Source organism: Crinia signifera, chromosome 6 (genome assembly GCF_055691185.1).
Source record: "Crinia signifera chromosome 6, ASM5569118v1, whole genome shotgun sequence".
Lineage (NCBI taxonomy): Eukaryota > Metazoa > Chordata > Amphibia > Anura > Myobatrachidae > Crinia > Crinia signifera.
This window is the reverse complement of record NC_139222.1, coordinates 31,428,834-31,444,853: the sequence shown is the minus strand read 5'-3', so window position 1 is coordinate 31,444,853 and position 16,020 is coordinate 31,428,834. Positions and strand designations below refer to the sequence as shown.

General features: G+C 45.9%; 1 protein-coding gene across 1 annotated transcript in view; it reads right to left on the bottom strand.

The window, feature by feature from the left end:
• Nucleotides 1-237: 237 nt before the first annotated feature.
• Nucleotides 238-16,020, bottom strand: part of CLCF1 (cardiotrophin like cytokine factor 1) — a 30,266-nt gene continuing 14,483 nt past the window's right edge. Inside the window, exon 3 of the mRNA XM_083145892.1 lies at nucleotides 238-2,837. Within this exon, the coding sequence (XP_083002018.1) occupies nucleotides 2,346-2,837 (492 nt within the window). The 3' untranslated portion in view covers nucleotides 238-2,345. The remainder of the gene's footprint in view (nucleotides 2,838-16,020) is intronic.

The window sequence follows — 16,020 nt, the reverse complement described above, 5'->3', positions numbered from 1 at the left end:
TAATAATGAAATGATATATTAATTTCCCATTGTTATTAGAAGCTCTCCTATGTCACTTGTATTTTGCGGTTTTGTTGTAATTTGTGGGGGTTTTTTGTGATACTTTGTGGTATTTTTAGTTTTTTTTTATGTGTGTGGCATTTTGTGTTTTTTTTGTATTTTGTGGGTTTTTTGTGATACTTTGTGTTTTTTTTGTGATACTTTGTGGTTTTGTGGTATTTTTAGTTTTTTTATGTGTGTGTGGTATTTTGTGGTTTTGTGGTCCATTCAGTCAGACTGCTCTAGTTCTGCAGCAGGATAAGCACGTACAACACATTATCACACAGAGAATCCCACACACAGAGTTATTTGTATATACAACTATGTCACATACACGTATTGTACATATGATAAAGGCACTTGAAGACAGATACAAAATAATACTTACAATGAATATGTCAACAGCCTAAAGATTCTGTCTTTTGTAAGTAGCAATTTGCCCCTTTCTGCTACATCTTACAATAGGGGGTGACATACAGTTTGCTAGTATATAGACTAACTTGCCAAAGTACATGGCAGCAGCGGATTATACCGGCCACAGAAGGGAGTATTTGGTCAGCTACACCCCACTTCTGCTGAGTCCCCCAGTCCATACATATTGCAACGACCTCACTATTGTACACTAAATTCTGAGACATACAAGTAAACAGTGGTATTTGCTAGACAGAAAGTGTACAGGTGAGTTTATATAGGCACCACGCCTACAGGTGACCTTATACATGTTAATCCAGGTAGCGTATGGCCAAGTCAGTGTCCGATTCGGCCACATTTGAAAGATCCAATGACCTGATCAGCGAGATTCAAATGGACCAATAGCGTTGCATGTGTGGGCAGCGTCTGGTTTATTTAAACAAAAAATTGTTACCAAGATGCATTTTTTTAATAGGCCGCATAAAATTACAAAGAATTGAACATGGGCTATTTTTTTTTTGTATCAAGAGCATAGATACTAGTTTTATGTTTACTGAAACTAATTTCCTCCTCGTTACTCTGGAGAAGCCTTGTGATAAAAGTGGGAAGAGATAAAGTACCAACCAATAACTGCCTAACTGCCATGTTTCAAACTGTATTTGAAAAATGAAAGGCGCTGATTGGTTAGTAACTTATCACTGTCCACTTGATCACTCTCCAGTTTGGTGTTCCCCTTTGTCAGTCTGTCAGAAGAATTGGGGTGATTTAACAATTTGCAAAACATTATGAAAATTAATTCTGATTCTCTTGAATTATACCCTAATATTTGCACAAAATATTATTATTTATTATTAATTAACTGAAGCCAAAGAATTGTACAAATAAAATGTAAAATGTCCTCAGTTGTGCCACTAGAAAATGGCGGCTTGGCCTGCATGTGGTAGAGGATGCCAAAGAGCTGGCTATTTCCTCTCAGAACACAGTGTCGGGCAGGACACTGTAAACTTGTTGACATTTGTGCTCTAGCAAATTGCAGTCTAGATTTGTCTAGACTGACAGAGGAAGAGCATGACCATCAATGACATACAGAGTTCAATTAATTTTAAACTTCGTGCATCGTATTTTACTGTAGTTTTAGTTTAGTCTGGAGTTTTATTTGAGATATGTTTAAGCTATCAAACTACTGTGATTGTTGTTTGTGATGAAGCGGAATAAAGTTGTTTTTGTTTGAGTTGGCTTTCATTTCGGGTCCGCCCCCTCCAACATGGCTTCCACATCATGGGAGACATCTCAAGAACTTGGCCCTCCATCTATGCAGGGCAACATAACAAAATGGCTGCACTAATCAGCTATGCTCATACAAAATAGTGGCATGAGAAAACGAGGCTTATGCAAAGACCAAAATTTGGTTATCTGGGCACAGTTCCCTTTAAACAATTTTGGCAAATGTAAACCGAGGATATAGATCCTCAAGTGGTATCTTAACCATAAAGCTATGCTATGAAAGAGTGGTTGTTCACCTCATTATAAAGCTCTGTTTAACCATAAATAACCTGAAAATTGTGCATTGCCACATTCATCCGCCTCATGGCACCTTCATTTTATTTCCTTTTAATGACTGTTCCCATGTTCTTTGTTCCGCGCAGGCTCCGAAGTTATGGATCTAAGCCACCATCTTCCTCTGACCAATACTTCCATCCCTGGTGGATTTCCTACCTCAGCCTGCAAATGGTGAATTTTGAATCCTCCACTTGACATCGATCGTCACGTCGACAAGGCGGAGGAACACGCTGCATGTTTCCGAATGTACCACAGAGTAAATGAATCCGTTTCCCCTCTGTCACTGCTTAAATCATAAGCCGATACTATACATCGAATTCATCCGCCCCAATGCCTCAGAAATGGCGGGATTCCATTCGGAAGGCCACCACGGCCGGTACTTTCCTTTTTAACCGGTTAAAGTCCTTCGCTGACCTCCAGAGCCAAATCTGCAGCTCTTTCAGCAACCAGAAATCCTCCATCTTGCGTAGAAAGTCATTCCCCCGCCCGAACCCCATAGCCGGTGGTGGAGAAGAAGTGGCCAGCTCCTGCGGTGGCTTATAGCCCAACGAAGACATCACCCCAGCAATGCTGACAACCAAACCCTGCAGGCTGGTGCAGAAGCGGCCTAAGCTCCTTCGCAGTTCGGTCCGTGCCACTTCGCTGTCAATGGACCGCAAGTAGCAAAGGAGCAGGCTGTATGCCCGGTGGTTTTCTGCCAGGCGTAGGCCATCGTTTAGATTCCGCCACATGTGAAAGTCCACCGAGGCGCTAGGGATCGTTTCTTGTCCACCGGCACGTGGAGGGTTAAAGTCGGGATCGTTGAAAGGCGGGCCAAGGTAGTTTAGCTGGTGGTGGAGAAACAGAAATAGGTAAGTGTTCGCTGTTGACAGCATATAAATGGAAATATATATATACGTCGTTAACGATATAGTGCGAGATTTATTACTGGCCCAACATCTCCTATCTATCATTTTCAAACACATACAGTTAGGAGCTGATTGGCTGGTATTTTGGGCCAGATGTATCAAGCTTCAAAAAGTCATAAAAATGAAGAGTGATAAACAACCAGCCAATCATCTCCTAACTGTCATGTTACAGGGTTTGAAAAATTACAGGGAGGAGCTGATTGGTTGTTTATCACTCTCCATTTTATCTCTCTTAATTTTATCTCTCCACGCTTTGATAAATACCCCCAAAGTATGAATGACATTCTATAGATTGCCATACCACTAGATTGCAAGCGGTAATGTTTCCAAAGGAAATAATAGGTGAGTCTTTACTTGCAGTTTTTTTTTTCAATGTGCATTTCTGTTATCTATCGTAAAAATGGTTTCAATAAAGGTTTTTTTTAATTGCTGCTTTAAATCTAGAGTTAATTCGGCAACTTGCAAGCTGCTATAGGGTGGTGAAAACTGATAATAATAAAAATGATAATAATTGATTATGATTTATTCTTTGAACATAACTTTTTATATGTGGTTTATTTATTTTATTAATACTTACTTGTACAGAACAAGCATTTTAATTATAAAATCAGCCATGTCACCAGAGAAAGTGGCCTATTGATAAATATATCATTTTTCCCAAAGAGAGCATATTCATTAAAATGTTTGTAGGGTGAACCAATCTCAGTTTAGAACAGAGGGGCAGATTTATTAACATCCTGGTGAAGTGATAACGTGCCAGGTGATAACGCAGCAGCCAATCAGCTCCTATTTGTCATTTTTCAAAGTTAGGAGCTGATTGGTTGCTGCGTTATCATCAGAAACTTTATCACTTCACCAAACTAAACACTTCACCAGGCGAGTGAGATTATGTTTAGTGCTCCCAATGTGCACAATGAGGGATTTTACGGCCTGAGAAAACATTGCGAATTATTGATGTCCCAGGTGTCCATTGACCGTTAATTATAATATACAACCCTAAAATCCTCTGTGAGTAAAATGCAAGCACCACGGCATTTCCCCCGGCCTGTCTATCAAACTCCAGCAGCATACCTGTCTGGGTCTGTCTGCTTACGTAACACTATGTTGTCAGCCTGTTTATTTGCATGTTACATAAGTGAATGGAGATGTATATATATCACTAGGAGTTACTAGTTTTGCAATCAAGCCCCAGGGGGATACATGCAGTGAGCTTTTGGTAGTGCAGAGGAGAGGCGCGGAATAGGACGGGGAGGAAAATTAGTCAGAGAACAGGGGAGGTGGCAGCGGGGGGGAGACCTTGAAGAGATAATTATATGTGAATGTGTATATATACAGCAGTGATTGTTTATGTCAGCGTATACATAGATACATGGATCCTGTGACACCTTGTGCCTACCCTATATATACAACAGTGCTGATTATAGCCCCAGGGGAAGCTGCAGCCGTGTAAGTGTATCTGTGTGTGTACACACTGAGTATATGGGCTACGGGCTGATCCCTCGTGTTTATGTACGGACATTCCTGGAACAAATAAACACAGGGATCATTCTCATCAGGCCGCATTCCCCCGCTGTGCACAAATAAGAGTCTCGTGCTGGCAATTTGCTGATGCGGTTTTTAAATAGCAAATTAGGGCTGCTAGGCCCAGGGCATGGTATCATTACCATGGGGACCCAGTATGTTCTGTCTCATTCCGAGCCAGACTACACTACAGAGAAGCGGCGTGTGGGATTCTTTACAGTATTGAGGCACGCTACACGCCACTGCATCACAGGTGGCAATAACACAGGACTCATAAGAGCTCAAGAAGAAAGACGGATAGCGTGATGCAAAAACAGGATTTACTGCTCATTTGGGATACGGTCACTGGATAGACAAGCATTAGGTCGACACCACTAGGTCAACATGACTGAAGGTCGACAGGGTCATTAGATTGACATGGGGAAGGTCAACAGTCAAAAGGTGACATGTGATTTTTCACATATTTTTGAGCCGACATGTGCCGACAGGCGGTATTTCATGCCCTACCATTGACTAGGGCGTGGTGGGAGAATAACATAGTGTGCCGAGTATGGCGAGCGCAGCAAGCCATGCGAAGGGACCTGGTGCACTTTTTTAGTGTCCATGTCGACAGTGTCAACATTCAGGACAAAAAAACGTGAAAAACCCTATGTCAACCTTTTGACTGTTTACCTCTATTAATACGGGAGGACGGGAAGCCAGCTTCCTGTGCCACCACCCTGTCATTTACCTCTAGCATTACGAGAGGACAGGACGCCAGCTTCCTGTGCCACCACCCTGGCATTTACATCTAGCACTACGGGAGGACAGGACGCCAGCTTCCCCTGCCACCACCCTGGCATTTATCTCTAGCACTACGGGAGGATGGGATGCTAGCTTCCTGTGCCACCACCCTATCATTTACATCTAGCACTACGGGAGGACAGGACGCCAGCTTCCTGTGCCACCACCCTGTAATCTACCTCTAGCACTATGGGAGGTTGGGACGCCAGCTTCCTTGGCCACCACCCTATCATTTACCTCTAGCACTACGGGAGGATGGGACGCCAGCTTCCTGTGCCACCACCCTATCATTTAGTCTAGCACTACGGGAGGATGGGACGCCAGCTTCCCCTGCCACCACCCTATCATTTATCTCTAGCACTACGGGAGGATGGGATGCTAGCTTCCTGTGCCACCACCCTATCATTTACATCTAGCACTACGGGAGGACAGGACGCCAGCTTCCTGTGCCACCACCCTGTAATCTACCTCTAGCACTATGAGAGGTTGGGACGCCAGCTTCCTTGGCCACCACCCTATCATTTACCTCTAGCACTACGGGAGGATGGGACGCCAGCTTCCTGTGCCACCACCCTATCATTTAGTCTAGCACTACGGGAGGATGGGACGCCAGCTTCCCCTGCCACCACCCTATCATTTATCTCTAGCACTACGGGAGGATGGGATGCTAGCTTCCTGTGCCACCACCCTATCATTTACATCTAGCACTACGGGAGGACAGGACGCCAGCTTCCTGTGCCACCACCCTGTAATCTACCTCTAGCACTATGGGAGGTTGGGACGCCAGCTTCCTTGGCCACCACCCTATCATTTACCTCTAGCACTACGGGAGGATGGGACGCCAGCTTCCTGTGCCACCACCCTATAATTTATCTCTAGCACTACGGGAGGATGGGACGCCAGCTTCCTGTGCCACCACCCCATAATTTATCTCTAGCACTACGGGAGGATGGGACGCCAGCTTCCCCTGCCACCACCTTGATCTTTTTATGTTTTGACCATAGCCATGTCAACAATTTGACCATGTTAACCATATGTACAGTATGTCGACTATGCCAGTGGTGTCGCTAAGGCACTACACCCCAAACTTGAGGCACAGGGTATACTCTCAACAGATTCCATGCGTTCGTGGCATCCACTTGTAGTCTGCAGAAATGGCCACTGCCTTGTTGGAGACAGATGCTAGAGGACCTACTGGATCTATATCATCTGTAAGGGAAGCGATGAGCATAAAAAACCCTGGTAATGAGCATGTAACCCTGGCAATGAGTATGTAAACCTGGCAATGGACATGTAACCTCCTGACAATAAGTATGTTACCCATGGCAACTAGCAAAAAAAAACCTGGCAATGGACATGTAACCTCCTGACAATTAGTATGTAACTCATGGCAACAAGCATGGAAACACATGGCAATGAGCATGTTACCCCTGGCAATGAGCATGTAACCCATGCCAACGAGCAGGAAACCCCTAGCAATGATCAAAAACCCCTGGCAACGAGCATGACCTAGACATTGCCTATAAGCTCTCCGGATACTATTGAATGTTTTGTTGTTTTTTTAACATTTTTGTACAGCTCACCCCACCTGAATTCTTGTGCCTAGAACCGTGATACACAAACGTGTTCTGACACAATAGTGAGCACTGACTGACATGTGTGAAAGCCTAAGTGTTAGTAAGCTACCTGAAACTTAAAGAACTACACCCAGTACTTTCCATTCGGGTTTTGGGTGGAGTTCACTATAAGCTAAAATCCAGAGTATTTCTGTTATGTGGGTGATGCTGTCTGCTGTATTGCTGTACGTGGAGAATGCTGGACTCTGATTGGTGGACAGCCTTCCACCAGTCCATTCACTGTCTGGCTGCAAGCTGGGAAGCAGGAAGACAATGCTTATAATTTACAATCAGCGAGACCAGCCAGCATTCTCTACTGCCTAGCAAGAAGCTCAGGAGACAAATGCCCAGAACCCAATCTGCCACAGCACAAAGGCCCCTAGAATTTTGAGTCCATATGTTAAGATGGCCCCGTCAGTGGTTACGTTTTTCATTGCCAGGGGTTTTTATGTTGCCAGGGATAACTCATAGTTGCCTGGGATAATGTGCACATTTCCAGGAGTTTTGTGCTCATTTACCAGGGAGATACATGCTCGTTGCCAGGGAGTTACGTGCTCGTTGCCAGGGAGTTACGTGCTCGTTGCCAGTAAGTTACGTGCTTGTTGCCAGTGAGTTACGTGCTTGTTGCCAGGGGTTTCTTGCTGATTGCCAGGGTTTACATGCTCGTTGACTGGGATTACTTGCTTGCCGCCTTATTAGGCACTTTTTTCGAGATTGCTGCTGCAAAAACACATAGGGTCTACAGCATTTTGTTTTGTTTGAGTTTAAAAATTATTAGTTTAAAAATTATTTTAAAAAATTTACACGGGAAAAAGTGGATTGTAATTGAATAGCCTGACAATGCCAAGCAGAAAAAAAGCCTTTTTTTACGCATGCAAAAAATTCCTGTGGCTAATACGATAATCTCCATATGGGCTATTTCACACATTACGGTTTTGACCTGACGGCAAAAATCCGGACTAACTTTTTCCGTAGTTTTGCCAGTCAGCATTAGCTATCCAATGCACCTGTTTTTACCCGGATTTGATGTGCTCATAATAAATGTATAAAATAAAAAATAAAATGAACCCGAAGTGTGGTGAGCGCAGCGAGCCCCGCGAGGGGATGCGGATTAAACGTCAAGTAATCCGCGTCCCCTCACGTGGCTCGCTGCGCTTGCCACACTTTCTAAAATCAACTCCATGCCGACGTGGATAGTGGGGGTATGGGCAGATCGGGAGGACGCATACCGTGTCATGTCAAGCAGGTTAAAAATGGCCAATGGTTCCCACACAATATAATAAGCGCTGACTGACTACGCTAACTACGTAAGCTCCGGCTAGCTGCGAATGTACTGACTACGCTGGCCGCGGGAACACTACGCTGATACTGACAGGGACGCTGACTACGCTGACCGCGGGAACACTACGCTGATACGGACAGGGGCACTACGCTGACTACTTAACTGCCACCGTGAAACTACACAAGTACCATTTTTTTTGTTGAATTGGTGGATTTTTTTTTTTTTATTGACAGACACAAGGTTAACATGAGTTTTTCACGGCTTTGTTGACACATGACAAAGGTTGACATGCATTAAGTCGATATGCTCAAAAGGTCGACATGGCAAAAGGTTCTGTTATATTCTCACACTATGCCCAGTATAAACAAGTAGGTTAAATAATCATGAAAAACTCGTTGACCTTTTCCATGTCGACATTTTGCTTGTGTCCAGCTTTTGACCATGTCGATCTTCTACCTGTCGACCAATAGTGACTTAGACACTGCGGACCTAATGAACACATATCGCAAAATAAAAAAAGATGTGGAATTGAATAGGTTTCCATAGGCAACATCTCATCTTTAAGGGACTGGAGCTTAGCGAAAGTAGTACCAATATTCAAAAAGGGAAACAGAGATGACCCAACCAACTTTAGACTGTTAAGCTTAACATCAATCATAGGGAAATTTATTTTAGGGAATTTTAAGAGATAGGATCCAGGACTTTTTGGAGAGGCATAGGGCAGTATTCAATGAGAAAAATTTGCCGTGTTTTATGGCGAGTTTGTGCTATTTTCGCGTTGGAAGGGAGCATTTTGCTCTCCAAAAGTAAACCACCCTATTCAATGTGATATTTTCGCCGTCTTTTTAAGTGATTTTCGCCGTGTCTCACCGTGTAGCAATTCTCCATCTTTTCATGGAGAACTGGAATGTGAACTTTTAAACTAAAAGTTTTTTTTTTTTTAATTTTGGTGTAAAAAAATCAGGATTTTTTTTCTGTGAAGGGGCATGTTATTTTTATTCATGTGCTTATAGCACATGAATATATATTTAATTTAAAAAAATATATTTTTTTAATTTTTTTTTTTTTTTACACAGAGTAGCCAGCAGGGGGCCGGAGCTCTCGAGCCGCTCATTAGATATTCATATATTCACTGCACCCGATCATTACATATGCATGATCGGTTGCAGTGAATACTGGGTCCCCCGCTGGCTATGGGGGGGGGGGGGGGGCAGCTTGTGCTGCCTGGGTCCCAGGGAGCCCTCCTCCCCTCCACATATGTTCTGGGGCAGCCAGGGAGACTTTAATCTCCCTTGCTTCCACCTTCCCCCGGCTCCCTGCCGCGGACGCTCATCCGCTGCAGGGGTTAAGACTCGCCGCGAGTGGCGGCGAGTCTTAACCACATTGAATAGTGGGAGAAGGAGTGGCAGCGAGCCCTCCGGAACAGGGCGAGTGCATGGCGAGAGAAAAAATCTCTTGCCATGCACGGAGAATTTTTCTCATTGAATACTGCCCATAGTATAATAAGTGGAAACCAGCATGGGTTTGTTAAAAATCGTTTGTGCCAAACCAGCCTGATTGTTAAAATGGAGGAGGTGGGACTAGAGGTAAAAATCTGCAGCTGGGTGAGGAGCTGTCTGCAGGATAGAGAACAGAGGGGGGGTTTTCCGGTTAGATACCAGTACTAAGTGGAGTACCACAGGGATTGGCGCTTGGGCCTCTTCTATTTAACTTATTCATTAATGATATAGAGGAGGGAATGCTCAGCAACCTATCCATCTGTGCGGATAACTGTGTCGGGTGGTTAGTACGGTTAAGAATGTCTCCACGTTGAGTGGGCAAAAAAAATGGAAAATGCGGTTCAATGTGGACAAATGTAAGGTTATGCATCTCGGGAGATATAACTAGGGAAGCCAATCCTGGGGCATTTTTTCAATCCCGGGATTCGGGATTGAAAAATGCCCAATCCCGGGATTCCCGGGATCCCGGGATTGGCTTCCTATACAAAATCCCGCCCCGGCCGCCCGCATATTTACTTACAATTGTGGTGCGGCTGGGCCGGTGGGCGATGGAGCTGGGCATGGAGGAGGATGCAGCCTAGGTGGGTGGCTGGCTGGATCATCGGGCGATGCTTTGGGGTCCGGTAAGTGGCAAGTGCAGGCAGCCTGGGTGGGTGGGCGGTATCGTCGAGGCGGCCGGAGGTCAACGCGGCGCGCATGGATGAGGCAGTTGTTTGTGTGGCCTGCGCAGCGTGACCTCTGATGCCGTCACGCTGCGCAGAGCCGCGCTGCCCGGGACGGGAGAAGCCGGGCAGCGTCTGAGCACTAGCTCAGACGCTGCCCGGCATTAGACTGCGCATGCGCAGTCTAATCCCGAAATCCCGGGATTGAAAACTCCAATCCCGGGATTGAAATCCCGGCATTTTAGGGGCCAAATCCCGGGATCCCGCCGATCCCGATCCCGGGATTGGCCACCCTAGATATAACCAATGTGCTAGGTATAACTTAAAAGGTGTAGAATTGGGTAAATGAGATTTGGAAAAGGTCCTAGGAGCCCAAATTGACAAAAAGCTGGGGCATCTATTAGTTAAGGCTGTAAATGCACCAGCAGGGAAGTATCATACAGCAGATTCGAGGAGCAGGGCCGGAAGGATGGGGGGGGGGGGGGTGTCGATGGAGCAGGGCCCGGAGTGCTGGTGGCAGTGGAACAGGGACCGGAGGCAATGGAGCACAGCGCTGTGAAGGAGCACTGGCGTCGGTGGGGCTCAGCAGTGGCTCCAGATTTTTAATAAATTGTGTAAAACACTGGTGGCCCTCTGATTGGCTGAGAGAGAGAGAGCTCTCTCAGCCAATCAGCAGCCTCACAAGCAGGCGGCAGATGATTGGCTGAGAGAGCTCTCTCATGTATTGATCAATGCATTTAAGCCTGCAGTCCCCTGTATATTAGTTATTTGATTATTATTATTTTTATAAACACTCTTTATTGAATGAATCACATACAATTGACAAGTATAAGACAAGTATAAGTATTATTTATGTAGGTAAGACATAAGCGTCTTTGAGCAAAAGCAGCCACACAGCACGATCTCCAGCGGCACTCAATGCGTCACACAGGCCACACCCCTACGCGTTTCGTCATAGGACTTCGTCAGTGGGGTGCTTTTGCTCAAAGACGCTGAGGCGCTGGGTTCCGGAATTTACATTGTGCTCCTGGAGCAGTGAGAGGTCCCGTGAGTGAGCTACAAGTGCCTGCAGTTTGTGCCAGTGGTTATTTGATATATATCTTGTGGTAGCCAGCCCACACCAGAGGAACACCTCGGTACGGGTTCTACCTTCCTAATAGGAGATTTGCTGTTAGCATTGTCCACCTGTTTTAAATAAACGGTATTACACTATGAAGCGCCCCCCTCTATTTGTTTTATATATATATATATATATATATATATATATATATATATATTATACAATCTGGAGCAGCACTCCTTACAAGGAGTCAGGTGCGGTGCCTGCCGAAGAACCATAGCCAGGGTCTTCAATAATGTTCCTTGTGGTGGCGGCACTCGCTTTAAAGAAATTTAAACGGACATCAAATCTGCCAGCGTTTCGAAGCCTTTATTAAACGCTTCTTCTTCAGGACGCAGTACAGTATATATATATATATATATATATATATATATATATATGCAGCAGGGCCCTCTAACCTCCAAGTGTGTGTGGTGTTACCCAGTTTGTTTTATCACTGTCTATTATTGTAAAGCGCAACAGAATCTGCTGCGCTAAATAAGAAACTGTAAATAAATAAATATATATATATATAAATCCTGGGGATGGCACTCCAGTTAAAGAATATGGATGAACATATAAAGTATCCGGTGCCTTCCTAAACAAGGGCGAACGATGTCCCCTCTGAATGTATAGGCTGCGCGGCGGCACTCGGAAAAGAAACACAGGACAGCAGGCAATTGGGGTGCCGAAGTTTCAAAGCCCGCAGGCTTTTTTATCAAGGTGCTGGTCACCAGCACCTTGATAAAAAAGCCTGCGGGCTTTGAAACGTCGGCACCCCAATTGCCTGCTGTCCTGTGTTTCTTTTCCGAGTGCCGCCGCGCAGCCTATTTATATATATATATATATATATATATATATATATATATATATGTCCAATGAAAGAGGCACACAGACAACTTTATAGCGTTTCAGGCTGTAATGGGCATACCAATATCGAGCGCTTTTGGGGTAAGCATACCCCGTCCTCAGGATAAATACAACAATAGTCATATAGTATATGTATATATATATATATAATTTTTATCATTCCCCCATCCCGGGCCTTTAGTTCTGACACTAGAATTTATTGCACATGTAAAATATCACACTGATAAATCTGATAAATGAAGCATTAATTTTCCTTTTTAGATTTGTGCGTAAGCCTAAAACACAGAATATATTACGGCAGTAATATATAGGCACAAGGGCCCCTTTGCCAAGTGACCCTGCGGCCCAGGCCATCGTCTTTGACACCCTGAGATCTAGTATAAACCCATAACGTGTCAGGGTCAGAGCCGAGAGCTGAGAGCTCCCCTACTTAGCAGGTAGGAAGATACTGTGACGGTGCCTTTGGCCTCGGGAAGCCCCTACCCCCAGCGAGAGCGCTGGGATCCCGCAATGCAGGATGTGCCTGTAATTTGTACCAAACCCCAGGGCAATACAGATATAATGACATGGCAGGAAGGCGCGCAGCAGTGTGACAGACGTGTGTGAGGGAAACTACAACGAGGGAGAGGAGGAAAAGTAAAACGTGAGAGAAAACGGGAGTGAGGGATAAGGAGAAAAAGGCGGAGGGGGGCTGGAAGCCGGAGAAGGGGGAGGATGGAAAGAGAGAGAGAGCCAAGTTGGAGAGTTCCGTGAAGAGAGACAGACAGGGAGCGCTGCCTTTAATCACACAAAGTTTACACAGTGTGTAGAAAGCGAGACCGCTGCCATGTCATATTATAACCAGGCGATGTCGACGCCAAAACGAGGTCCGCCTGTCGTTTCAGTCCGCAGCCTATTGGGTTTCCCTGTGCACGTTCATATTCACCTCAGGCCTTTCCACGCTGTTAGGCCTCACTCGCTCCTCTTTGTACATCTCGCCATGTCCCCCCCCCTCTCTCTCTCTCGCTCGCTCTGTACACATCTGTCTCTCTTTTTCTCGCCCTCTTTTGGCTCAGTGCAACGGAAGCGGTCTCATTTTAGACCGCACTGAGCCAAACATCTTGAGAACTGGAGAGAGTGGAAAGCGTGGAGTCGAGTGGGTCTTATAAAGTCATATACTGCTCTGCACCTGTGTTTATGTGTATACACCACTGAGGCCCGGCTCGCTCCTCCCACCCCTTTATATAACCGACCCCATATTTCCTGGTATTTCCCAATAAAAAACTTTCCACGTATATATCTTTCTAATTCTCCAAATAGCTTTTCCATATATAATCCCTGGTAGCGTGTAAAAAGAATATTTAACCGTAGCCAGGCTCGTCCTGTAACGTTCGTGTTTCTAATGCATTACCACCCAAGATACAAAGCTGACGCAGGCCTCAAACCACCAGTCTCGCAGCTGCAGAACTGGCGTTATTCCCCCTTACTGATCAGCACTGTCCCAGCCAGTGTCGACCATCTGAGCTAGGGTAACATTCAGATGCTAAGGCAGGCATGTCCAAACTATGGCCCTCCAGCTGTTGTCAAACTACAAGTCCCATCATGCATTGCCACAGTTTTGTTATTAGGGAATGCTAAAACTGTGTCAAGGCATGCTGGGATGTGTCGTTTCAGAACAGCTGGAGGGCCACAGTTTGGACCTGCCTGTGCTAAGGGATACATTTACTAAAGTGCCAGGTTTTAGAAGTGAGAGATGTTCCCCACAGCAGCCAGTCAGATTTGAGCTGTTATCCGCTAGAAGGTGCTAGATAAATGAAAAAAGTAGAATTTGATTGGCTGCTGTTAAGAACATCCCTCACTTATAGGGCGGGATGTATCAACATACACCTCCGCCCTTCGCACGGCAGCCGCCGCGATGCTACCGCATATGTACTAACATATGCGGCCAGCATCGGGCTGCGGTAACGGAGACCCCCGCGATACCTGTGATGTTGGCTGCGGGGGTCTCCGTCACCTCCTGGCGGCTGCCAGCGTCCCCCTGCGTCTCCTCCTCCCCCCTGAAGCCGGATGTCCTGCCGGCTGTGACACCAGGGGGAGGAGATGATCACAGGAGGACGGGAGGGGGTGGGCGCGCGGACGTCGGACGGCGGGCGCCGAAAGAAGCCCATAGGCTTCTATAGGGTATCGCCACCCAGAGGGTGGCGATACCCTGCCTAGCGAAAACGCTGCGGACGGGTATTGATACATAGGAAAATGCGGTAAAACGGGTGTTTTACCGCATTTTCCCGTTAGTACATCCCGCCCATAGAAACTCACACTTTAGTAAATTTACCCCTAAGAGTGTATAGCATGAAATGAAATCTAATTAATTGATGGTAATATGGCATAAACCAGGCACAACATGGTGCAAAGGGAAGAAAGGTGTTGTAACCCATGGCAACCCATTATATGCTGCCTGTTGTTATCAGAACTTACATTAAAACATTTTGGTTGGTTTGTCAGAAACACAGTCACTAATGGAATTGTGCAGATGGGGAAAAGTTCCCCAGAATTAACCAGAATTAACCAGACAAATATATCTGAGGTGCAAATCATCAGGGAAATGGCCGCCACACTATTTTCCCATAGATCTGCAATTGCGGAGTCTGAGGCCCAGATGCACTAAGCTTCGAAAGTGATAAAATGGAGAGTGATAGACAACCAAACAACCCTGCCTGACATTATTCAAACACATACCTCCCAACTTTGGAGGAGTCCGAGGAGGGACCCAGCTGCTGAGTGCCGTAGGCGCGCCGAAAAATTCGGGGGCGTGGCCTATACTCGCGGCTCCCCGGGAGGCCACGCCCCCATTTTGCCGCTATGGGGGCATGACCCAGAGGCTCTGTGAGCCTCTAGCCATGCCACCAGCCCCCTGGCTACGGGAATAGACGCTGTGCGCATGCGCACAGCGTTTATTCCCCACTGCTTAGCAGCCGACAGGGGGGACTCCCAACAGCCCCCCCTCACTGCGGGACACTGCCGACCGCGGGAGGGACAGTGGGACAGGCCCTGATAATCGGGACTGTCCCGCTGTAATCGGGACTGTTGGGAGGTATGCAAACACAGTGTTGGACATGGCAGGTAGGATCTGATTGGCTGGCTGTTTATCACTCTCCATTTTATCAATTTTGAAGCTTAGTGCATCTGGCACTGAGCCCTTTAGTGCTGCTGCGGGCAATGAGGCTGGATTAAAGTTTTATATAAGGGGAACAACTGGTTCATGGCCTGCAAATTACAGACACACCAAGGCCCACACAGACGTTTACCTGATTTCAACCCAGCCTGGATCTGGGACACAGAGCATACTTGCCTACTTTTGAAAACTAGTTTCAGGGAGATTATAGTTGGTAATAGAATTTTTCAAAGCGCCCCATTGAGGTTGCGTGTCATGCTCCACCCAAAGGGTGCATCTAGTTCCATATATGGAGAGATCATACTTGCCTACTTTTGAAAACTAGTTTCAGGGAGATTATAGTTGGTAGCAGTATTTTGCACTGCGCACCACTGAAGGGGCGCGTCATGCTCCACCCAAAGGGTGTGTCTAGTTCCATATATGGAGAGATTGTGAAAAGAGATTGTGAATGTGGTGCCTAGAAGCGTGGGTGTGCACTGCTACATCTGAGAGGAATCTTGTAAAATTACTTGTATCCAAATGTAGATGATCCCCAGAGCAGTTAGTAAGAGATACTATACTTGGTAAAGTGCTGGGAAATGGCGCTGATGATTCAGTGTAAATGTATCTGTCTCTCATT